The 25,931-nt window shown below is 38.0% G+C and overlaps 1 protein-coding gene across 1 annotated transcript; it reads left to right on the forward strand.

Annotated features, from left to right (window-relative positions):
- Positions 1-16,479: 16,479 nt before the first annotated feature.
- Positions 16,480-19,251, forward strand: LOC131033238 (probable disease resistance RPP8-like protein 4). The gene has a single exon (XM_057964412.2). The coding sequence runs from the start codon at positions 16,480-16,482 to the stop codon at positions 19,249-19,251; it is 2,772 nt and encodes a 923-aa protein (XP_057820395.2).
- Positions 19,252-25,931: the final 6,680 nt, after the last annotated feature.

Genomic DNA, 25,931 nt, shown 5'->3' on the forward strand with positions numbered 1-25,931 from the left:
GATAGGATGGGGTGGATTGGTGAATAGGATTTGATTGAATGGGACCAATGACAAGGGAGAACCAAGGATTAGTAAGAGGATGGATGAATGGAAGGAGGGAGTTATTGTTTGGATAGGAGACAGGTGGATGGCATGGGTATGGATAAGATATGGAGGAATAAAAGTGGAGGGTAGGGTGATGGAGACCCAAGGACTATGTTGCAAAGGAGTGCAATGTCCCACACTAGAGGTAGTGGAATTAAGGATGTAAGGATGGTGAATAAAGATGTATGAGGTGGAAGGATAATGTGTAATGGATATGGATGGTAGAGGATTAAGGCTTGAATGCTCCAAAGCATTCATGCATATACCTTATTTTACCTCTATCTGATCAAGATGAAAGATAGGAATGGAGGATTCATTTTGATAGAATGAGGGATATGAGATGGAGGATATGGATATGATAGTCAATATCAAAGATAGGAAAGGAGAATGGACTTAGATATGATGTAGATGGATGGGAGGATTGTGTGAATGAAGCTTGCCCCCAAGTGTAGAGGGCAAGGGGATGAGTTGATTACACATGACGCTTGTTTACCAAGTTTTCATCATGGTACTTACCCAAGGCACCACAAGAAGCGGTTTTCACCATTGGATGAAATGATTTTTCTTTACTTTTTTGGGGGGGATTTTTCTTGATTTTTTGTTTTTTTTTAATTTTTGGAATAGTTTGGATGGATAAGGATGAGGATGAGTAGATGTGGAAGATAGTGGATGTATGAAAGAGGAAGGGAGGATTCAAACATCTAGTTCCATAGATGGTATCCCTTAGTATTTCTTTGAAGCAGAGGTATCCTCATAGATGTTGGCATCAATGAAATGGATATGGGATGAAAGATATGGATTTGTAAAGGTTTAGACTAACAGAATGGGATTGTGAAAAATGGATGGTGGATAATGGATGGGGTTTTGAAGAATTTGTGGAAGATCAACATTGGCACACACCTTGAAGGGTTGTATAGTAGCGGAGGAGAGTCTTTTGAATTAGATGGGGGATAGAGTGTGGATTTTGGGAAATGACGATCCAAAATAGAAGGGGATGATGGAGTTGGGATGGTGGATTTTGGGACATAAAGACCCAAAATGTATTTTGAAGATGGAGGAGTGTTAGATGGAGGATTGGAGGACTTATGAATGGATGGAGCTTTTGGATTAGCAATTTTGGATGCCAATTTTGATTTTGCTTTGGGATGCATTGCCTCTTTGGGAATCCACATAGTTTTGGATTTTTTATTTTGGGGCCTTTGTGGCCTTTTTTATTTTTCTTTCTTTCAGATCATATTTTTCTTTTGAGCATGTCGTTTTGAGGGGACATGTTGATCCTTTGATTTTTGTGGATTTTGAGCTTTATGTTTTTTAGATTGGGCATCCAAATTGCTTCCAACAACAATGGGATGGATGCATGAGGATGAATGACTTAAGGATTTTATGGATTGTGGGATGATGGAGAGAGTGTGTTGGGAGGCATTCAACAATGTGTGCCTTTGTTGATCTTGCTTAGGGATAGTGGATGGAGGGATGTAAGGACCCAAAATGGATGGAAGGAATGGAGGATTTAGCTTTGGAATATAGGGTCCCAAAATGGATGTGGATGATGTGGGATAATGAGATTTTTATTTGTATGAAGGAAATTTGGATTTAAGAGGAATAAATGATTTAACAACATCTTGAGCATTATCTTGAGGACCCTTATTATTTTGGAAACGAGATGCGAGTCTATTTTGAGGGTAATGAGATGTAGAAGGAAGATTAGGATCTTTACATGGATTGGGATCATGACATGGAGATGAAGGGATACTTTGATCTTGACTAGGTGAGATGGAGTGGGAGGGGTGATTGGATCATGAGATGGAGTGGGAGGGATGATTGGATCATGAGATGGAAGAAGATCATGCAATGGAGGGAGAGGGTTGGATAGAGGAATCATATGAGCATGAGAGGAAGTGGAGGGAATGCCATAATTAGATGGAGTAGAGGGAGATGCATCATGAGATGGAGAGTATTCTATGCTAGCATTATTTGGAACAAGCTTTTGGCATGTTTGCAGTTGTGGGGATTGTGTGATGGAGGAAGATATGGAATCTTTGATGTGAGTAGATGGGGAAATGGGGGTAACATGAAGTACGGAGGATTGGGATTGGTTTTGAGGTGGAGGTGATTGGGGTGGATGGAGGAATTGAGGAGACTTGGCCACTTTGCTTTGAGGATTTGGAAGGGGAGTAGAGGTAATGAATTCATTGTAGAATGATGGGGATTGGGATGTAGATGGGGGGGGGAGATGGAGGTATACATATTGGATTAGAGGAGTATGTGGATGAGGGATAATATGGAAATATGGATGGGGAATACGATGGAGATATAGATGGGGAATAAGATGGATTTCCCTTGTCGAAGGTAGAGGAAGGATAAGAGATATGGTATAGATTGGGATTGGGTATAATGTGTTGAGATGGGATGGATGAAGGTATGATAGGCAAGTGGGAGATTATGGGATTAACTTGGTAGAAAGATTCGTGAACTTCCATGGGCATCTTCTCATACCAAGCTTTGAAATTCTGGGTAGTCATGTTGAGAATGAAGGATTATATTGGAATTGGATGAATATGTTTTGGAGGAGAAAGATTATGAAGATGATGTTAAATGAAGATGAGGATTAGGACTTGGCTTGGAATGATGATGGATTAGATTTGATTAGATTTGATTAGATTTGGATTGAATTGGATTTGATTTGGATTGGAATTGGATTGGATTGGATTAGTCCTTGGATTAGGACTTGATTTGATTGGATTTGGATTTGATTTGATTGGATTGGATTGGATTGGTCCTTGGATTAAGACTTGATTTGATTGGATTTGGATTTGATTTGATTTGATTGGATTGGATTTGATTTGATTTGATTTGATTTGATTTGATTTGATTTGATTTGATTGAATTGGATTGGATTAGTCCTTGGATTAGGACTTGGTTTGATTGGATTTGGATTGGATTGGATTTGATTGGATTGGATTAGTCGTTGGATTAGTCGTTGGATTAGTCGTCGTTGGATTAGGACTTGATTTGATTGGATTTGGATTGGATTTGATTTGATTTGATTGGATTGGATTGAATTGGATTGGATTGGTCCTTGGATTAGGACTTGCTTTGATTGGATTGGATTGAATTGGATTGGTCCTTGGATTAGGACTTGATTGGAATTGATGATGAATTGGATTTGATTGGATTAAAGGATTGGATGATTGCTTGATGGAGGATTGGATAACCGGATTAGGAAGATGGATGGATTTGATTGATTGAAATTTTGGAGATTTGATTGGATTAGAGGGAGAATGATTATGGAAGAACGGATAGATAAAAGGAAGAATAAAGGGGGAGGCTACCCAAAGTTGAATGAATGATTTGGACAAAAATATTGGTTGAGGAAGGATGATTGTTTGAATGGATGAAAGTGGATTGGGGATTGGAGAATTTCTTGGATAGATAGAAATGGATTAAAGATTTGATGATGACAAGATTGAATTTGGAAAGAGGGATGATTGATTGGTTGTGGGGAATGGGATTGGCAAGAGATGTCAAGTAAAGAAAACACAATGATCAAAAGAAGTTAGACTCAAAAGACACTCATGCTCCTTCACAATATATCCTATGGTGAGAAAAGAAAATAGTCAATGGATCCCAATTGGTTTCCCAACTACGCTTACCCAAAGCAGACACTTAGATGCTTGACCCCACTGGCTCCCCTCCACGGCACTCACTTCTTCGGGGAAACCAAGCATCAATTCCCATGAAAACTCCTCATGGTGAACTTTGTGTCTTTACTAAGGGTCGTAAAAATATGGGTGGCTTCGAAGGTCCAATCTCATGCGCCAATGACTAGAAGGTTTTTGGCCACTATGCACAAGGTGTTTAGTATGGCTTCCCATTAGGAGCTACCCTTCGCAGTTGCGCAAGCGCAATTGAGGCCTATAGCCCAACGAACCACCAAGAACTTAGTAGTCACGCAAGTGTGATTGAGATCTCTAGGATCCTACTAAGCACCCAATGTGAGAGTGAACTCTCATATAGCCCCAATCATTGACCCTTTCATCATCAATGGCCTATTTATTATAGTGAGTTGGGAACCCCAGGTCCAGGTGTACTTACTTGGTTCGTTCCCCTCTTACCTTCTCAAAGAGCAAGTTGGGAGGGCAGGCCCGCTAAGGGTAAGCATGCAACTAACATGAAAAACTTGGAGGGTTTAGATTTCTGATCGTCTAGCTAGACGAGAGCATACTCTCCTACCTTTACGCTTTTCACAAAACACAAAAGACAATGGTTCATTTATCCTCTAATTAGATCTAGGTGCCTAGTTAAGAAAAAAAAGACACAATGTTTGGTTGGAACTCCTAGGCAACCTGTAAAACAATTGGACTAGTAGTTTCAAAATGAAGTCTTTGACAAGCATAGGTTTGATTGATGAATCCTTTGACAAATGAGATCTGCAAACACTTGTTAGACTATCAAAACATCCAAAAACTCTTGATCCTGAAAAGCCCTGAAATTTGACTAAGGCTAAAACTTGGAAGATCTTCAAAAAACTAGATTTTGCATTATAACTCCTGGAGGTCCAAAACCCCTCTCAAACATCCTGACAATATATATGGAATATAACTTAAAGTATAAGAAAGAGAGAAGAGAAGAGGAAATGTCACTGCTAAAAGAACTCTTTATTTTTTATACGAGTAAATAGAAATAGAAACTCGTACGAGTTATTCTACAAGCTCATACGACAAGTCCCACCGGGCATGCTAGAATGAAGAGGGGAAAACCAGAATGAAAGGTCAAATGATCAAAATGACAATAAAATAAACAAGAAAACCATAAAACGTTAAAAGATCATTTTATACCTTTTCTATTTTTACCTCTCCCTCGAATTGAGCCTTCGGTGAAGTTGAATAGCACCTCTCTTCAACTTGATTGGATGGGCTCCTTCTTGACGGATGTGGAATGCTCTCCAAATGCTCAACAAGGTAAGTGGATTATTGGATTGGACTTGAGTTATGGATAGGAGGATTTGGATTAGAACATCAAGGATGGATGGATTTGATAGAGGATTATGAAGAGGATGAGAGAAGAAATAGGCAGCATGACAATGTATGAGAAGTCAATTATTTGTGAGGAGAATAGGCTCCAATTTATAGATTGGAGGAGGCCAATGGAGGGCCAAGATTGATTTCCTTTTGGAGGGTTGAGATTGATTTTAGATAGAATGCATGGATCAAGGGTGCCTTGAGAAAATAAATAGGAATATAAAATTCCTTGGGAAAAAGGGGGGAGAAATTTGAATTTCAAATATGAGGAATTAAAAATTCCAAAATAAGGATGCATTGAGGGATTCAAAGAAATTTGAATTTCTTTGCGAGACTCAATGTTGATGTGACATGAGTGAGAATTAAAAATTGAGGGATAATGATAATCATGATTATGAGAGATTCTAGAAGGATTGATTAGGCTAATGGGATTAGGAAAAATGATTTGTAGGAATCACATGAATAGGTTAATTAATTAAAATTAGTTAACTGAGTGGGTTTAGAGGAAATAATTATTGGAGGGGACTTTAGAAGAATAGGGGAATAATTAATTTATTTGATAAATTAATTATTGGACAATAGTGATAGGATTAATTAAATTAGATTTAATTGGTTCTGAGAGGAATAAGGATAACACAATTAAGTCAATTAATTATGTTGATAGGCTTAAATTAATTAAATATTAAATTTAGGTGTCTACAATTTCATTAGTGGAAGATATCAAACAATTATTCTTTTAAATCTTGGCTTCTCCAACAATTACGCATATTGGCTAAGAACACTCACCAACCTATGACATGTCATTATGACTATTATAGAGCATCTTTGAATAATTTGAATAATATAAATTGGATTTTCCAAGTTGGATGGATAAGTATGATATGTTATGATAGATACTTTCATCATGGATGACAAGATACTATAAGAGATAGTAAAGATTTGACTAGGGAATTTGGTTGCCACTTTTGGGTGGCATTAGTTTGTGGTTTTGTAATTCCTCTTTAGTAGTTTCATGTGTTGGTTTTTCTATTTGTGAGGTACTTGGGATGGAATTTGCATAATGTATATTGTAGGGATTATTATGCTATCAATAGTACTCTGGATATAGTGTCAGTGTTGTATCTCAAAAATATTCCTTGCATGCATTGTATATATAGCAACTGATATTGATATATTGATTAATATGTTGGCTTGGAGTTTGTAAACTAGGATTTTTCTCAAAAAGGTTTTCCCAAGAAACATCATTGTACTAAGGTGAATGATTTTGTTATGTTGTTTCGTACTGACATATTATTTTATATTACATTTTTTTGTTCATGTCTCCTCTTATATTATTGTAGAAAGTGTTTGTGCACCTTAGCTCATTTTAAACTAATGGATAAGTACGATTGAGTCAACTTGATCCCATGTTTAAATTGAATTTTAGAATTTAAGATTTGAAATTATAGATGTAGTTTTGAACCAATTCCAATGTCATACTTATGGACTTGACACAACACAATGAATGGGAAACATGGAGATCAAGTATAGACCTCTAGAATACATTAAAAAAAATAGACTTAATCAAAACTCAAATAATTTTTTCAACTTTTACACATTAATACACTACTTCCACTAGTTTAGTACATTAAATAAACAAAAATAAAATGACTATTTCAAACATATTAGATCATAAAATAAATAATGCAGAAGTTACAGAGAATTGAGAACAAGTTGTATAGAAATAAATTTAGATGGAGAAACGAAGAATGGCGTCGGTCAAGGTCTCTGCGAGTGCTGGTTGGGGGAAACCCTATCCGCACTCCTTTTTTTCTGCTCTGCGTGTCTCAGGGATGGCGATTTGCGCAGGTGTTGGGTGGAGTGTGGGGCGTCTGTCCGTGGGTGTGGGTGAGGCGAGTAGTGAGGGATGCCCTCGCCCCTCTTTTTCTCTTTTCTTTTTTCTATGGGCGTTTGCTTCCGGCTGGTGCTTCCTGCAGCAGTGGCAGTTCTAGTTGGTGGGCGGGTGATAGTAGATTAGGCGGTTCTCGCGGGGTTTTTTTTGGGGTTGCATGGTGTAGGTTGTTCTTCCGCTCTTGAGTACAGCTGGAGCTATGGGGTCCTCTGATCTGATTTTGAATACGACTAGAGCTATGGGGTCTTCTAATCCAATTTTGAATACAACTGGAGCTATGGAGTCTTCTGATCCTCCATCTTTTCTAGATGTGAAAGATAAGGAGCATGATAGAAATTACTTTTCAGGGGAGGGATCCATGTTCTTGAAGGGTTTTCCTGGTATGAAAAAAATTAATGGGTGTTTGGAAAGAAGCCAGGATCGGCATGTTCTAGTTATTCAACCAGACACAATCTCAGAAGACATAACTTATTGGAGCAACCATGCTCTTATCTGTAAATTCATGGGTTTATGACTTTCTCTGTCGGTTTTGGAGTCTTGGGCTCGCCGGATCTGGAACCTTGAAAGGGAGATGAAAATTTTATTGGCGGCCAATAATTATTTTGTGGTTTTCTCCTGCATGGATGACAGTATTAAGGTCTTTGAGGGTGGACCTTATTTTTTCAATCAAGTGGGGCTTTTTATGAAGCCCTGGCATGTTGGTTTTAACTCAGCAGAAAAACTCCCGTCAAGGGTCCCGGTCTAGAGCCGACTCCAGAGGCTGCCACTGGAATTTTGAAAGAACAATGTCCTGCACTCTATTGCATTGTTACTAGGCAAGTCAGTTGGAATGACTTCTCATACCCTAGATAGAAAGGTAATATCCTTAGCACGCATTTGTGTTGAGATTGATCTTAACAATTCTTTGCCAGATTCAATTGAGCTACCCCTTGGATCCTTTTCTTGGATCCAACCACTGGATTATGAGACTCTCCCCTTTAGATGTCGCTTTTGTCATGAGTATGGTCATCTACAGAGGAAATGTCCCCGGTCTAATTTGGCATTGAATACTTCTAATGTCGCCTTTGGTTATGATCCTAAGAGGGATAAAAGGAAAACCTCTATTCAGGATGGTAATGTGGATAAGGAGGGTTTTATCCTTGTTAAACCTCGGAATAAGGGAAGAGGGTAAAAAAGAACCTTTAATGATAGATATGATGATGTGCACTTTAACAAATTTGATATTCTAGAGGATCTCTCTCAGGAGGAAGGTGTTCCTATGGAGCTTTCCTTGGGGGTGTGGTCTGTGGAGGGAGTAGCTACAGAGAATGAGGGGAATGATAATCAAGATTTGCCACCAAAGGATCAACAAGATGGGCCAATGGATACAAATGTGCGCATTCAGGGCCAAGTTGGCCCTGCGTCAGGAGTGATGTTGGGATCAAAGGATGGGGTTGTTGTTGGGACTCAAGATCCTACCTTAGTTAAAGGATTTTATGACTCTAGGAGGACCAATAAGTCTTCTCATGTCTTAGTCTTGCATCAAATATCTCTTAAAAAGGGACCTTCAGAGAAATCTTTGAGGATTGGCCGCAAGACATATCAGGAAAAGGTGAAGTTGATTGGGGATACACTGGTCGAATCGGGGTCAGTGAAAACCATTGACTTGCATTTCTCTCAACCTCCAAAATGATTATTCTATCTTGGAATGTGAGGGGTATGAACAACATCCCTAGACAAAAGGTTGTTCGTGATTTGATTAAATCTCAGTGTCTGGATTTGGTCTTCATTTAGGAATCGAAGTTGATTGTAGATGGTTTGTTGGATAAGGCTCTTGGTATTCAGCCTCGTGGACTTTGTTAGTGTGTTGGTGCTTTTGGGAACTCGGGTGGATTGGCTTGCTTTTGGGACCCTAGTAAGATTTCCCATGTTTGGTTGATTTCATGTCGGTCGTCTCTATCTATGGTGGCATCATGTTTGGATTCAGGGGAGGTCTGCCTATTTTCCAATGTTTATGCTCCTACGGATCTCCTAGGTAAGTCTCTTCTCTAGGAGCACATTAAATTTGTTCGGTCTCTTGTGCCTTGTCTTCCCTGGATTATGGTGGGAGAATTTAATGCAATTTGTAGTTTGGAAGAGAAAAGAGGGGGTGTTGTAGACTAGAGCCCTCTTCTTATCTTCTTAAGAGGAATATTGAATTTTTAAATGTTATTGATGTGAAACCAAACAATGGAACTTTCACATGGAACAATAAAAGATGTGATGAGGAGGCTATTTCAGAGAGGCTGGATAGATTTCTGGTTTTTGCTTTCTAGATTAGTGATAGATGGGTTACTTATTCAGAGATCTTGGATTGGAGGGGTTCAGACCATTGGCCGATCAAACTATCTGTGACCTCCCTATGTCCGCCCAAGAATCCTTCATTTAAGTTTCAGTTAATGTGGCTTAGAGATCCCTCTCTTCAAGATTTAATTACTACTTGGTGACACCAAGGTAAACCAGCTCATGGTAGAGCCATGTACTCCTTTGTCAAAAGGATGCAATTTGTGAAATACAAGCTAAAGAGATGGAATAGGAAAGGATTTGGGAACCTCCATTATAATAGAATTGTTGCTCAAGCTCGGCTAGACAATGTCACTCGTTTAATTAGGGACTAGGGTCTTACCTTGGATCTGAGCAGGGAGGAGTACTCAGCTCTCAATGATCTTGAGGAATGGAAAATTCGGGAGGAAATTTTCAAGAAACAAAAGTCTCGTAATGGCTGGCTCCGGGAAGGAGATAGGAATACGACTTTATTTCATAACTATGTGAGGGCCCGCAAGAATAATAATTGTATTTCATATCTACTGCGTCAGGATGGTTCTAACCTTTCTTCAAATGCTGCCATTTCTTAGGAGGTCTTGAGGTACTTTTCTACCCTGTTTACAGAGGACTCTCCCCCAACTAAGGAGGAGAAAACTACAATTTTGGATTACATTCCTACGGTTGTTTCTTAGAGAATGAATGATGACCTCACCCGCCCTATTGATATTCAAGAAATAGAGAAAGTAGTATTTAGCATGAAGAAAGGTGAAGCTTCGAGCCTGTATGGTTTTCCTATTGAGTTCTTTTAGGAATTCTGGGAGATAATCAATCTTCATCTTCTTGAGGTGGTCCAAGAATCTTATAATAGAAAGAAGATGTTGAAGCCCATGAATGCTACTTTCTTAGCCCTTAAAAAAAAATGGGGCTAATAGGCTGGATCAATTTAGGCCCATTGCCCTATGCAATGTTGTTTATAAAATCGTTACCAAACTTATTGCTTAACGCCTTAAGAGATGTACCAAGGATCTGATTTATGAAGAACAAGGGGGATTTTTTGTTGGAAGATAAATTATGGATGGGATCATTATAGCAGCGGAGGTTATTCATTTTATGGCTTCGTCTAGGGAGAAAGCTATGTTTATTAAGCTTGATATGGCAAAGGCATATGACAGGGTGAAATGGTCCTTGCAAAAGGTGTTGCGAGCTTTTGGTATTTCCAGTGATTGGGTTAATTGGGACATGAGTTGTCACCTCTTCTTCTTTTTTGTTCTTATCAATGGAGAACCTTTTGAATTATTTATGGCTTATCGGGGCCTCCGGTAGGTAGACCCTCTATCTCCGTATTTGTTTATCATTCTTGTTGTGTTGGCATTTGCATGAAGATTGCATTGATGAACTTTTATGTTATCATTGATGTCAATTATAACCGGTAATAATGTTGTAATAATGTTGTTTTGTAACCGGTGGGAAGAGCTAGTGAAGGGAACTACAACCAGTAAGTGAGCTTGTGAAGGAAACCAATATTACTAGAAAAGAAGTGAGATCAACTGGTAAACCCTACCTATTGATATGCTAAACCCTAACCAATGAAATTTGGTGAATCGGTTGTATTGTTTATGATCAAATGATGAGTAGTAATGATTATGCCATGTATGCATGTTGTATGAGATGAAGTTTCAAATGGTTTTTGGTGCATAGAGATAATGGTTTTTATCTTGGGAATGAGCAAGTTCATTGCATGTAATGAAAACCGCGTGATGAGTTGCAGTGTTTGATGAAGCGGTGGTCAAGGAGCGGTCGAGGTTGTCTTGAATGATGTGCAATGATTGTTATGTAATCCAACGGTCATACTTGAACCGATTTGTTTATAATCTCTATGAGATCTTAGGTTAGTGGTGTGTTACCGACCTATTGTTTTGCTTATAAGGTCGATGAGTTGTTTTGTTGTAGTGTTAGCAATTTTGGTTGCATGTAGGAGGGATTGGTTACCGAACGAGATGATGTGTCTGCAGTATGTGTAAAGGCAAATAGGAGCATGAAAAGAATTTGAACAAGCAAGTGCATTGCTATTCAAACAGATCAACAAACCCATGTTGTTCTCTAACAATTACAACAGTCAAATCCCTTAATCGGGTAAGCTCTAACAAGCTTAGTGTTATCTAAATCCTCTAACCAGGTGATCCATTAGCTTGGATTTCAAATCCTCTACCGAGGTTACTCCTAACAGGGTATTGCTTCTAATAGGACATTATAGTCAATCCCTTAACCGGTTGGTCCCTAACAGGATCTGTTCTTAATAGGGCGAACTTCAGAAGAGTTCAGAATACTTGTGGGTATTCATCCCCACTGTGGTTTTTCCCATTTGGGTTTCCATGTCAAAATCATTGTGTCAAGTGGTGAATATTTTTGTGGTTATGTTTGATATGGTTAATTTTCTTAATTGCTAAATCCACTTAGTTATGATATGATGACCGGAAGCAATCTAAAATGAGCTTTTACTTTTGTCAGTAAAGTATTTGGATGTTTTGGTTAAAAATTTTGTGAGTTTCAGAGTTGTTTTACTGTTATGACAGTCAACTGATTTACTTGACAGTGATATTGCAATTTGATAGTTCAATGTTTGAACCTGTTAGTTATGAGTTTAACTTGAGAGGTTGTTTTGTTTGGTGAAAAGTTTATGTCAATTTTCTATCTACTTATTCACCCCCCCCCCCCCCCCTCTGTAGTTTACCAGATCCTTATTGATTCATCATACCACCATGCTGAAGGGTTGGGAAGGTTCATTAAGTCTCAAGTACAACATGGTTTGATTCAAGGCTGGAGATGGGGTAATGGGATGCCTCCTTCATCGCATCTCTAGTTTGTTGATGATATTGTTCTAACGGGTATGGCTAGAATTAATGAAGCGGTTAATTTCAGGAAATCTTTGGACATTTATTTGGCTGGTTTGGGGCAGACTATATATATATATTTTCTTTTTTAACACCTCTCGGCTTATTCAAAGCTAGATTGCTCGTATTCTTATATTTCAAATTGGTACTCTTCATATGGTGTATCTGGGGATTCCTTTGGGTTTGGGATCTCAACGTAGGGATCTTTGGCAAGATATCTTGGAGAAATTTCGAAAGATGGTTGGCCATTGGACCTTTCGATGGCTCTCTTTTGTTGGCAAGGTGATTCTTTTGAAGGCGATGGTGCAGGCTTTGCCTCATTACAGATTTTTTGTGCAAGTCGCCCCTTCTAGTTTTGTGAAGGAATTTGATGCTTTGTCGCAACAGTTTCTTTGGTCTCAGAATCTTCTCTCGGCTAAATGGAGTTTGTTGAAGTGGAACTCAGTTTGTAGACTGAAGCAAGAAGGGGGGTTAGGGCTTCGCATTGTTGCAATGAATAATATGGTTTTAGTTGCTAAGCTTTATTGGCGATGGTGCACTTGTCAAAACCAGAGATGGGCTAATATTTTGTCCCACAAGTACTTAAGGGGCACATGTGGAAGTGAAATCCCTATATACCCTCTGGTGGGGAAGAGGTCCATGAATTTTGAACACTTTAAAGAGAGGAGCTATGCTCATTAAGGATGGCCTTTTTTGAATATGCAACAAGGGTGTTGATGTTCTATTTTGGCTGGATTCTTGGGATGGTCATCCCCCGATCATTTCTTAGTTTTTGCATCTTCAGCCTTTGTGTAATATCTTTACAGAGGCTGGTTCGTGCAGAGTGCGGGATTTTAAGAAAATTAGTTTACAGGGTCAGGTGGAGGTTTGTTGTTGGAAGGAGCCCCAAGATTGGCCCTTGGGAGGCTTTGAGGATGATCGGCAAGAGCTTGCGGGGATCTTGGTCAGGAGACTTTGCAGCTCCCTTAAGGGGAATGATATTTTGGCCTAGGGTCCGGACCCAAAAGGTAGGTTCTATGTTGCCTCGGGGTACCTTGATTTGGACAGACAATTATATGGTAGAGAGGGCATGGTTTGGTGGAAGCAAGTTTGGAACAGATTTTCATGACCTAAGTGTAATTTTTTTTTTCTGGTTGGTAGCCCAAAATAGATGTTTGACTTGGGATAATTTGAGTAAACTAGGATTTCAGGGTTCATCAATATGTGTCTTGTGTAGAAATAATGAAGAGAATTCTTCTCATTTGTTCTTTCAATGTCCCTACTCAAGGGGGATTTGACATCTCTGGTGGGAGTTTTGGAATCACTCTTGTGTTCATGCCACCTCTCTGGTAGAATTTTGGGAAAGCTTGGGTAGGCTTCCTACCCAGACTCATTTTCTCCAAATTGCGTGGACAATTGGTCCCTCCTTTATTATCTAGAACCTTTGGCTTTAGAGGAATCGAAATTTTGCTTTAGATAGAAATTTCTTGTGGCAGAGGATTTTTTATAAGCTTGGAGAAACTATTGTGGCTAAGTGTGATATCTCGGTTATTGTTCCTCCTAAGGATTTGGATGTAGTGAGGAGGTTGAATCCGGTTGACTATGGCAAGAATTCTCCTATTGGCAAGAAGTTGAGGAGGGCCAAGTAGAAAGTTCATAGAGAGGGGAGATGGCTACCTCCCCCGGAGGGAGTTTTGAAAATTAATATTGAGGGTTTGGCAAGGGGGAACCCGTTTCTGGCAGGTACTGGAGGTGTTGACAGAAATAGTGGTCGCATGGTTGTGTTTTTCTTTTCTATATTTGAAGGGCTTCACTCGAGTAACCTTAGGGAAGCCTTGGCTATTCTCCATGTGATTGAGAGAGGTTATGCTCTTGAGTGGAGAAGGATTGCTTGTGAATCATATTCACAGATAGTGATTGATATGTTTAACACTCAGCGTCTGGTTGAGGTTAATTGACAGCTTGCTACTGTGGTTAGACAGATCTTGAATGTGTGTTCTTATCTGAATTTTATCTCTTTTATGCATATCCCTCGTGAATGGAATAGGGTTGTGGATTGCTTGGCTAAATGGGCCACTGAGAACCCAGGGGGGTGGAATATTGAGGATTGGGGGCTCCTACCTCCAAAGCATTTGGATGTTCTGAACAGGTTAATAAAGGATGACCAGATGTTGTAGGTTTTATTTTGGGAAGATTCTTTGGGACCTTTTATTTGCTATTGTCTAGTCCCATTTGTGGGCTTTTGGTCCTCTACTTCGTATTCTTGATTTTCCTTGAATAAATTTTTACCCTCTTTTTTAAAAATAAATAAATAATGCATTTGAATAAGTCATGGTGGTCATCATCATTTACGAACAATACTTACTTCGATATCCTTCTAGAAGTGCTTCCATCACTATGATCTCTTTGGAAAACATATTCTTATCACCACTTGCCTATTAATATTAATATTAAATAATTTATTTTAAACCATATTTACAAGTTAACAAGTTCAAACTATTTTTAATTTTTAAATTAATAAATATGGTATTTAACTATTTACTAAATGATTTATACAAAAAACAAATTAATTCCTTTCGAGGTATAGAATGGTATATATAATAAATTGCACTAAAAAAATAAAAAAAATTCAATGCATTAGTTTGATCAAATCAAAATTGATTGGGAAAGAATGGTTCATATTGTAAGATGTGATTGTGACTCCGTATGTAAAATGGTATATATGGTTCCAAATAAAGGTATATAAGAGTGAGAAGGTAAATTATGTGCGTGCAACTAAAGAATATGTTTCTTTGGTTTGAGGAATAGAATCAATTCTAAATCTTTAACCGGTTCAACAAATATTATATAATTGTATGCCAAATATGACTCTACATTCTAACTTTTAACAAATGTAGGAATTTAAATTAAATAAAACGAATGAATAGTTTTCATGAATGTCGGAAATTAATTTATTGTGATATTAAAGAATTAGGGTTCATTTAATTTGTTGTTAAGTTGAAGAATGGTTGTATAATTAGTTGGCTCATTTTAAGAGGAATTTGTATCTGTGCCAAATCAACACCCACCCATAATGACATGGCAAAAACAGATTAGGTTGGTCAGATCATCTGCCAAATCTTTCCCTTCAAGATATACTTTTTAAATAATGTATATGTGAAAAAATTAAGATAATTATGAATAATATACTTTTTAAATAATGTATATGTGAAAAAATTAAGATAATTATTTACCAATCTGTAAATAAAATATATCAAATTATATCATAATTTCTAATCACCTAATTAAAACATTAAAAAATACAATTTTCTAACACTAAAAGAAGAGATAAACATTACTACTATTCAAAAAAAGACTAATTTATTTGAAACCATGTCCCACTACTCATTCACTGACTTACTCATTAAACGAATAAATAAGAATAGCAAATAATAGCTACACAATCAAACAATCTATTGATTGACACTCATATTTCTTTTGGAGAAAAGGCAGGAAGATTCAATGGGATCAGATTTCATATTCATTTCAAAACTTTTTGAAGAGGTTTGGATTCAAATTATCATGATCGTTTGTTGTTTAGCTTGCAGAAACTTCTTTTCGTGTCTCTTAATTAGTGAATTTTCATTGTGTAAGATTTTTGAATCTTTTCAAAACCCTTATCCAATTTATTATTCTTATCTTAAAAAAATAAAAAAATAAAATAATAAAAAACAAATATTAATGAAACAAAATAAAATTTGTTATTTACTACCATATGATTGCAACACCTTGTTTGGTATCAAATTATTATAGCCGGCCTTTCTTTTGATTCTTTAAGGATTGCAACACCTTGTTTGGTATCAAATTATTATAGCCGGCCTTTCTTTTGATTCTTTAAGGATTGCAACGACCAGCTATATCAAATTATTATATGGCTGATGAGATCCATCTTCATCTTGGTGGAATCCGTTTCAGGCTCCTGTTTTGTCTTGTTACATTTCATGCTGCTGAATAGCAAGTATAAGATTTATTCTAGGCGAATATATTATCGTTTTTGATTGAAAGATAGATAGATGTTAACAAATTCCTGAAATCCAATTACAGCTACCATTAATTTGAAAACAGCAGAACAGCCCATAGAACAGGAACAGTCAGGAAAGACAAAAACAGTACAGCTACAGGTAAGCTGCCAATTACAACACCATAAATAGTATCCAAGGAGACCAGTCAGAAATTGACCATAAATAGTGCTCAATTTTGGGTTCTGAATTGTGCATTTTGCTAATTTATATTCTCTGAGTTGGACTGCATACAAACTTCAAGGGAAGTTCTCAGATCTTACCAATAAAATATGGCCTCTGTAATTGGAGAAGCTATTGCTGCAAAAGTTTGCGAGACAGCTGTTGACATGGCAGTTCAACAGTTATCTAAACAGATAGGGCTTGTCATAAACTTCCAGGAGGACTTTGAATGGTTGAAGGACGAACTTAAATTCATGAAGGGCTTTCTCAAAGATGCCGACCAACAGTGTGTACAAAAAGAGACCGTAAAGCAATGGCTGCACCATGTTCGGGACGTGGCCCTGCTCGCAGAGGACATATTTGAGCTATGTACTGTACAACCTCTCTACAGCAGCAGACATCTATTTGTTTTGACAGGAAATCGCTTGGTTTTTCGTTACAAAATGGCACGAAAAATCAGTAAGGTCAAAGATAGAATCAACTTTCTTATTGGGAAGGGAAGGCAGTTAAAGATAAGTCATGATGTATTGAGTGGGGAAGGAGCATCAGACAGTACATTCCAAAGAGCAGATTGGAAGAGATCAAGTATTGTTCCAGTTGATTCACACCCAGTGGGTATAGAGGCCAAAGTTGAGGACATCGTGAGCTTGTTAGAGAAGCCAGAGGTCTCTGTTATATGTGTTGTTGGAATGGGCGGAGTGGGCAAGACTTATCTTCTCCAGCATGTCTACAGTGTGGTTAAAAACAGTTTTGAGAAATCCATCTGGCTTTCCATTTCTCAATCATTTTCTATTCCCAAGTTGCAACATGACTTAGCCTGGCATTTAGGTTTGAGAAAAGAAATTGTAGATGGTGATGTAACAGAGCAGCTTGCAGCCCAGTTAATTAATGCCCATTTGAAGGAAAATAAGTGTTTAATAGTTCTGGATGATGTGTGGAAACCCATTATGGAGGGAAATCTCATAGAAAAACTTGGCCTCACAATTGACAACAACTGCAAAATTGTGATTACAACAAGAAACAGAGAAGTTTGCAGAAATGTAGAGGCAGAAATTTATCAGTTGGAGTGTTTGTGTGAAGACGACAGTTGGAATCTGTTTTGTATATATGGCTTTCCAAAGTGCAAGGAAAACAGACCGCCTGAGCACCTTGTGGATGTAGCTCGCAATATTGTAAAGGAATGTGGAAACCTGCCTTTGGCCATCAAGGCAACTGCAGCATCTCTGGCAAGCACAACACTCAAGAGAGAATGGGAGCCCAAATTCAGGCAGCTTCAAAAGGTATCTACTCTCAATAATCCCATGGAAGTTCTCAAATTAAGTTATGACTGCTTGCCTCCACATCTTAGAGCCTGTTTTGCTTACTTCTCTTTCTTCCCGGGGAATGAGAACATAGAGTGTGAGTATCTGGTCAATCTCTGGATGGGCGAAGGATTCATTCCGGAGGGAGACGAGCAGTGGGATGTGGGATGGAATTATTTGTATGAAATTGCCAATCTTTGTTTGGTTGAAATATGGGAAGAACCTGAGAAGAAAATATTTGGTTTTGGTCATGAACTCAAAAAATATTGCAGAGTTCATGACTTGTTTCTGGATTTGGCTGTGTATGTATCTAAAGAAAATAAGTGTGCTTTTGACGTTGAAGAGGCCTTCCAGGAATTCCCAAATGGTGGAGATGGTTGGTGTAGGATTTTGCTGCCCAAAAAAAGTATAGGCAAAGATATTTTCAAGCGAAAGAGCTTTAATCCAGCTTCTCCGCGGACATTATCATTGTACCAAAATTATATTGGGACAGACTTTCCTGCAAACTTCTTTCTCAATATGAGAGTGCTTAGGGTTCTTGATTTAAGCAACAATGACATCACTATATTGCCTCACTGTATTGGAGAGATGAAGCTTCTGAAGGTTATAAATTTATCTCGCACAAAAATTAGAGAGATGCCAAGGTGTATTAGAAAACTGAGTCGTCTTCGCTTTCTGGATATATCTTGGTGCCCAATAAATGAACTACCAGTATGGATAAGTAAACTCAAATCTCTTCAGCATATCAATGTATTCATGACTAGCGATGTGAATATGATTACTCGAGTGAAGGGAATAGCAAAGCTCCCATTTCTGAGGACTCTGAGATCAGGCTTGTTGCAGCTCTCTATGGAAAATGAAGAACTCTTGAAGTTAGAGGATGTTGGTGGTATGATCCAACTGCAAGAATTAGCAATACGGGTGGACACAGAATTGCAATTCAAGAGCATACAAAGAGGGATTTTGGGGCAGTTGGTAAAGATGCAAAATCTCACTATGGTGAATCACACTTTTCAAATTTCGCAGAATGGTACTGATGGAGGGCCGGATCTTCCACTTTCTTTTCCACTCTTTCCAGAGGTATTGAAAACTATGGCAGATCTTGAGAAACTGCAACTTGAAAACTTTTCTCTGACAAGTTGTTTATTCAGCTTTGTAAATCTTAGGGATCTCAGGTTACTTCGATGTCACTGGAGTACTTATCCACAATTTGAGAATATGCTAAACTTAGTGAGTTTGCAGTTGGAGTATAATGGAAGCTGCACAGAGCTGCCCAAGGGATTTGGAAATTCGGGGGGTTTTCCAAAGCTTCGGTTCTTGCTGATCAGAGATTTCCCTCGACTGGTAGAGTTTCCTGAATTGGAAAATGGAGCCATGCCACACCTTGAGATTTTTCAGCTTCAACTCTGTTTGAGAGTGAATAAACTTCCAGAGGGGTTGGAGCGATTGAAAATGCTCAAAGAGATCAATTACCAGCTCAGTGGGACTCTTGAACTGAGGGAGAGATTAAAGGAAGGAGGCCAAGATTGGAATAAAATCAAAGCCTGTAATCCACGGGTGCTCATCACCCATAGAAATTAGCTACTTTAGAGATCTGCCATCTCCAGCTTAAAATCATTTTCTCCTGGGTGAACTGAACAAATAGAACTTTCATTTCTACTTCCCTTTTTTTAATTTTGGCTTAAATAGCACATTCTAAATCTGATCTCACCCTGCCCGGAAAAGTCTTTTGAATTTGATGCATGTATAAGAAAGTATGATTTTTTTAATAGTGTATTTGATTTTTATATAGAGAAAATCTAGTAGTTGAGCACCCTAGTTTCACATTTCTCAAAATCTTATATCTATTTTGAAGTCTAAAAGAGAGGTAAAAATTTATTCAATCACAAAAGATATACAAAAGAATAGAGTGCAGAGAGAGCACTACAGAATCTTGTCTCTAGCCACTAGTTGATCCAACATATGGAGCATATCAGGAAGTAACTATCTCATATCCACAATATTCCAATCCTGCATTTCATCTGAAGCCCATTTGGCCAGAAAATCAGCAACACTATTCCACTCCCTAGGAATGTGAGTAAAAGTAACAGATTCCAAGGAACTGCATACATGGAGAATTTGTCTAATAACCAAAGCTAAGTGCCAACTAACACCCTCAAGTTGTTGCCGAGTGTTGATGTGTTTTTTTCTACACATGCGAACACAGAATAAAATACCAAGGTATCTTATCCTCTCTTGAACAAAGTCTCTCATATGCTATGCTTCACGATCAAATGAGACAACTCCAAGGTTACGAAATGTCAGGTCTTGACGTGTGGATAAGTTCAGTAGTTTGATGTGATAATGTTGGAATCACAAGGGGACTTACGTTGTACATGAATGTACAATCTTATCATGGATCAGGATAGGTATGCCAATAACTTAGGATTTGGCAATGAAGTTTCGGACTTAATTCTTACTAAAAAAAGGGGGAAAAGGAATAGGGTTCAGGAAATCTATTCTAAGCCTAGGAATGTAGGAAATGATGAACAAATCTAGTGGAATCAAACTAGGCAAGGTCTCACAAACAAGTATTGACACAAGCTTAGTGCAATCGTCTAAGGTATACTTAAGGATTTTCAAACTATCACCATCAAACGTTGACACCATCCAAGTTGATGCTTGCCAAGGGATGCGTGATAGTTGAAGTTAAGCTTACTTAAATTTCCAGTTGACTACACAAGGTGCACTTACCAACGGCAAGAGGCTAGTGGTATGGATTAAGGATTCCACACAAATAAATTCAACAAATCTTTCACTCAATCTAACATACATGAAAATAAATTATAATCTAACTTGGAGGAATTGAGAACCATGAATGCAAATACAACACTTGAAGAGCAAAATCACCAACAATTGAACAATGATTGTGATTCAAATAGCTGCAGCTTATATCAACAATTCTACAAAAACTCTCTCTTACAAATGAGAGACAATGAGACATATATAGAGCCTCAAAAGAAATGAATGGCTCAGATTGATTTGAGATCAACGGCCAAGATTACAAGATAAAACCCTAATTAGGGTTGTACAACCACCATTGCATTGGCCAAAAAGAAACGAGGGTAGGTAAGATAAATAATATTTGATGTAGCGCCATGTGTCACCTATTCCCTCCTTGAATGAATGTTGACTTGGTACCTTTTGATTGAACGGATGGTGACTAGGATGCCACCTCAGCTTGCCTTGCACACTTAATCAATTTGCCTTGTACATTCTTCATCTTCACAATGTTTGGAATCCCTTATGATACTTTGCATTCCATTTTTATGTTAAAGAATTCCATGAATTGTTCCCTCCTTATGTTTGGAAAATTTCCCAATCTTGGAATCCTGAAATATTTCCTTGACGCACTTTGTTATTGGAATTCCTTGATGTAGTTCTGGATTTCTTGGTGTAAAATCCTTTGTGTTCATTTCTTGAACGTGCTTTCCTTCATTTGTTCACCATCAAAGTGAAGTCTTCTTCATGATTGATCTAGTCCTCATCTTCACCTTCTGGAATCCCTATCCGGAAATCCCCATCCAATCTTTGACGTATTGATCTTCCTTATCCTCATTGCGTGCATCCTCCTTCACCTCAAGCCTTGATCATCGTGCTTTCTTTCCTTGTAACATACCTGCAAAACAAACAAGCATTGAATCAAACACCCATGTGATAAACTTGATTTCACCCTTGGTGGGAAATCCATCTGCATATGGACTGATCATTCCTCAAAACCATCCGCATTATCCTTGTCCATTCTTCACTTGGTGGAAATTTGATGCCTATCTGGACAACTTCCTTCCTTTGTAATTCCGCCCTGCAGTGAAAATCCGACCCTCATCCAGACTCACTGTCCTTGAAAATCTTGTGTTGACTGGATCACAATTCCATGGAGTGGAAATCCGAACACCATCAAGACTTTGTTCCTGACATTTGTCCCAACATGTGATAGGTAGTCTTAGAAAATTGTAACACCAACTTTGCAAATATGAAGGTCCGGATTGAAATCTGGAAAATTCTCCTCAAGAAAACCTGATTTTCAGACTTAGGATAAGTCTGATCACAATTGCTAAGTCTGAAGACACCCATGTAAACTCAGAAAATCAAGTACTTGGAGCCCAAAAATGAATGTCTAGGTTTGAAAATATCACTTAGAGGTCTGAAAACGCTCAAAAAGTGATTGATTTTTTATATCAAAGTTGTAATAAAAGTCCGATTTTCTGAGGACTGAGTCTAAATACACCCTCCAATGTCTAAAAAATACTCAGAAAATGGTGTATTGAAGTCTGATTTTCTGATTCTTAAGTTTGAATACACCCTCTGGAAGTCTAAAAATGGCTCCAAAAAGTCTAAAGACACTCTAAAAAATGATGAATATCAATGGCTGGAAGTGGTCACAGTCATGTCACATGCTTGCATTTGAATTATTTTGACCTCCAAAACTCAGAAATGGTCACATCTGGGCACAACTATGTGGCTGGAAATGAAGTTTCAGTCTGAAGACAACCTGGTATACTCAGAAAAATGTCAAAATTAGTGCCAAAGAGTATACCACAATTCTGAAAATGCTTGGAAAAGGGTGTGGAAAAGTCTGGTTTTTAGTTCTTAAAGTCTAAAGACACCTTTCCAAGGTCCAACAATGGCTGCCCAATGTCTGAAGATAACCTGCAACTTCAATAAATCAGTTATTTAAACTTGTTGCAGTCATAGGAAACACCTGTATTTGATGGATTCACCTTCCGAAAGTGAAGTTTGTCAAATCTGGGCACAAACAAAGGGCTGGTAAAAAATATCTAAGTCTGAAGACAAATTTGAAAATGGAGTTTAGCAATGAAAGCTCCACCAAATGGCCAAAAACATCATAAGAAATGATGCCCAAGTAAAATTTTCCAAGTTGGCAAGTGGCAGGAAATGAAAATCAGTCTGAAGACAACCTGCAACTATGGAGTGCATTGAAAAATCCTCCAAACAGCCCTTAACCAAAATCACCTTAGTATGGATGAGCTGGGCAATGAAGAATAATTCAACAATGGAGGTCAAATCACTCCTAGCAATGGCACCTAGCAAGGTCCGAAAATAATGGCAGCCCCTTAACACTCAAAAATATCACCAAAATTCATCAAGATATGGAGGAATCAGCCTCCCAAATAAATCGCCCAACTTCAACCATGACGCCACCTCCCAAATCTGAAAATTTCTCTCAAAAGCTTGCTTCAATAGCTGCCAAGAAATATCACCCAGCTAGGAATGGGCAAAAATGATATTTAAATGCTGGTCACCTCAAATGTAAACATATTTTCACCTTGGGTTTTCATCACACAAGCAATGTGGGATAAAACATTTGCACTTTTACACTTGTGTTGGAAAAATCAACTTGCCTGGGAAATAATATTTTTTAATTTTTTAAAACATTGCAAGTCATTAAATAATTGTTTTTAATTTTTAAATAATCGTCAACACTTGTAAAAACAATTAAATTTGGGGTCAATTTATTTAAAATATTCCAAAATTTAGATCAAAATTAACCCCTGGGGGAAAATCGCCCCATGTTGGGATAAAAATCCCAATTAAAAATCATTAAAATGCTCTTTGGGAAAATTCGCCCCATGTTGGGATAAAAATCCTGACAAAATCGCCCAGCTAGAGAAAATCAGCAACTTAGCAATCACACTCAGCAAATATAATGATATTTAAATGCTGGTCACCTCAGCTGTAAACATGTTTTCACCTTGAGTTTTCATCACACAAGCAATGTGGGATAAAACATTTGCACTTTTACACTTGTGTTGGAAAAATCAACTTGCCTGGAAAATAATATTTTTTAAAACATTGCAAGTCATTAAAAAATTATTTTTAATTTTTAAATAATCGTCAACACTTGTACAAACAATTAAATTTGGGGTAATTTATTTAAAATATTCCAAAATTTAGATCAAAATTAACCCTTGGGGGAAAATCGCCCCATGTTGGGATAAAAATCCCAATTAAAACTCATTAAAAATCATTAAAATGCTCTTTGGGGAAATTCGCCCCATGTTGGGATAAAAATCCGGACAAAAGTTCATCAAACTTGTACATAAAATAGGCCAGGGGAAAATCGACTAGGGCATGGATAAAGAATCCACACAAAAATTCACTTCATTTGCAAAAAACACTCCCTGGCGGAATTTTGACCTCAGTCTGGATGAAAATCCGGACTCAAAACTCATCAAATTGCTCTTAGTGGAAAATCGACTTGGGTAGGGACTGAGAGTCTGCACAAAAATGTGCACTAACTTGTCACAAAACAGCCTAGTGGAAAATCGACCTAGGCATGGAATCATCCTCAACGTTGTCCGCACAAGAGTCTGCACTCCTGGTGGAAAATCAATGGCAGTCTGGAAAAATCTTGACACTTAGCCAAATTTTAGCACTTCCAAGGGAAAAACGACCCAGGCATGGATAAACAATGGTGGAAAATCATAGTCAGTATGGATTTCAGGGGAAACCCATGTGTAGTGTGGATTTTGAGTGGGGGAAAATGGTGGGTAGTCTAGAATATGAGGGGAAAAGCACCTCTAACCCTTGGAATATGAATTTCCCTTAGGAATTTGGCATTTTAACCACTCAAAATCGCTAGAAAACTCTACAATTTAATAAAACTCATCTGGACTTGGGCAAATTTTCCAAAAACTTGAGCAAAACACTAGGAAATTATTGGGATAAAGTGCGAAATCAACTTGAATAATACCTTAGGAGCGAGAAAACAAACTCCAAAAGGTCTGAAAACACCTTGGCACTTTAAAATCACCGACGTGCGTGTTTAAAAACACGTTAACGCTCAAGAAGGTCAACACTTAGACAAAAATAAATCAAAACCCTACGGCAACCCCTAGACTTAGGCAAAACTCAGGATCACTCTAACATTTTGACATTTTAAACACATTGATCCTATTCAAAATTCAAAAACCCTCTCATCGGCAAAGGCAAACACTAGGAAACTAGGCAAAACTTCTACTCTAAAAAGCAAAAAGTGGGGGTCCCCATTTGCAATGGGGCAATGTGTGAAGACATCACAACACCAAGTTAACAAAGTCACCACCACTTGAGAATTAGACTCACACATAATCCTCTGCCAACCAAGAGCACAACAATGCTCAAATGGCAGGAGCCTCCATTAAATTATTTGTATGAAAGCCCTTATAAACAAAAAAAATAAACTGAATATTATTGATATATTTAGCTAGGTCGGAGCCCTTCTAGGACCGACCTAGCACACCTAGCACGTTTGGATGACTAATGGGCTCGTGGCTTTAGTCATGTCCCATAATCAATATCTTGTTGTAACGTGTTGATGCTGACCCATATCGGGGTCTTGTGTAACATGTGAACCTAATCTCAGTGTTGGCGCCACCTTAATGCATTTGTTTGTAATTAAATGTGTTCCTTATGCTAGCTGACTTGGAGAATCAAAAGGCTAAGTCGCCTATATATACAAGTCAACATTCATTGTTCAAATATATCATCTCACTCAGCGAACCTATCCTATCAACAAACTACTTTTGTGATCAGCGAAGTACAAACAAGGTCAGTGAACTGTTGCATATACAAGCAAATTATATTTGCACTGGCAAATCCATCTAAGGCAGTGAATTGGAGTTCTCAAGCTAGGCGATCATCCTCAAGGTTGAGCGAATACCATCCTGGACTACCGGACTTGTTCAAGGGCTTGTGAAGTAGGTCAAGGTTGAAGAATTTTTTCTCAGATTGACAGTGACTTGCATATACACTCTGTCTTCCAGATTCAGATATGTTTTGCTATAGTTGTTGTGTACCCTAGAAAGGTTAAATTGTAATTTGTTGCTATATCTAATCTAATCAGATATGAGATCTTTGGTTGTTGGGTTTTTCCTCCGAGAGGGAGGTTTTCCCAGGGTACATGTGTGTTATGTGTATGATTTACTTTGCATTCTTATTTTCTATTCTATACTGCTAATCTGATCACTAAAAATCAACATGGTACCAGAGCTTGGTTCGAATTAGGGGTAATCAGATTGATTGTAGTTGTTCCTCCTCTTCCTGATTGCTCTTATCACTTCGTTCGAAATGTTGAACTATCTCAGGGTTGAAGATAGATTGGATGGTACATCCAACTTCACATCATGGAGATTCCAAATCATGCTTGCATTGAATGGAAGTGATCTTGTAGACTTTGTGGAGAGATCATCCATTGAACCTGAGGCAGAAGAGGAAAAGAC

This window comes from Cryptomeria japonica, chromosome 3 (assembly GCF_030272615.1).
Source record: "Cryptomeria japonica chromosome 3, Sugi_1.0, whole genome shotgun sequence".
In the NCBI taxonomy this organism is placed as follows: Eukaryota; Viridiplantae; Streptophyta; class Pinopsida; order Cupressales; family Cupressaceae; genus Cryptomeria; species Cryptomeria japonica.

What these genes read in the sequence shown, in the direction of transcription:
- LOC131033238 (XM_057964412.2), top strand. Translation starts at nt 16,480, where the DNA reads ATGGCCTCTGTAATTGGAGAAGCTATTGCTGCAAAAGTTTGCGAGACA.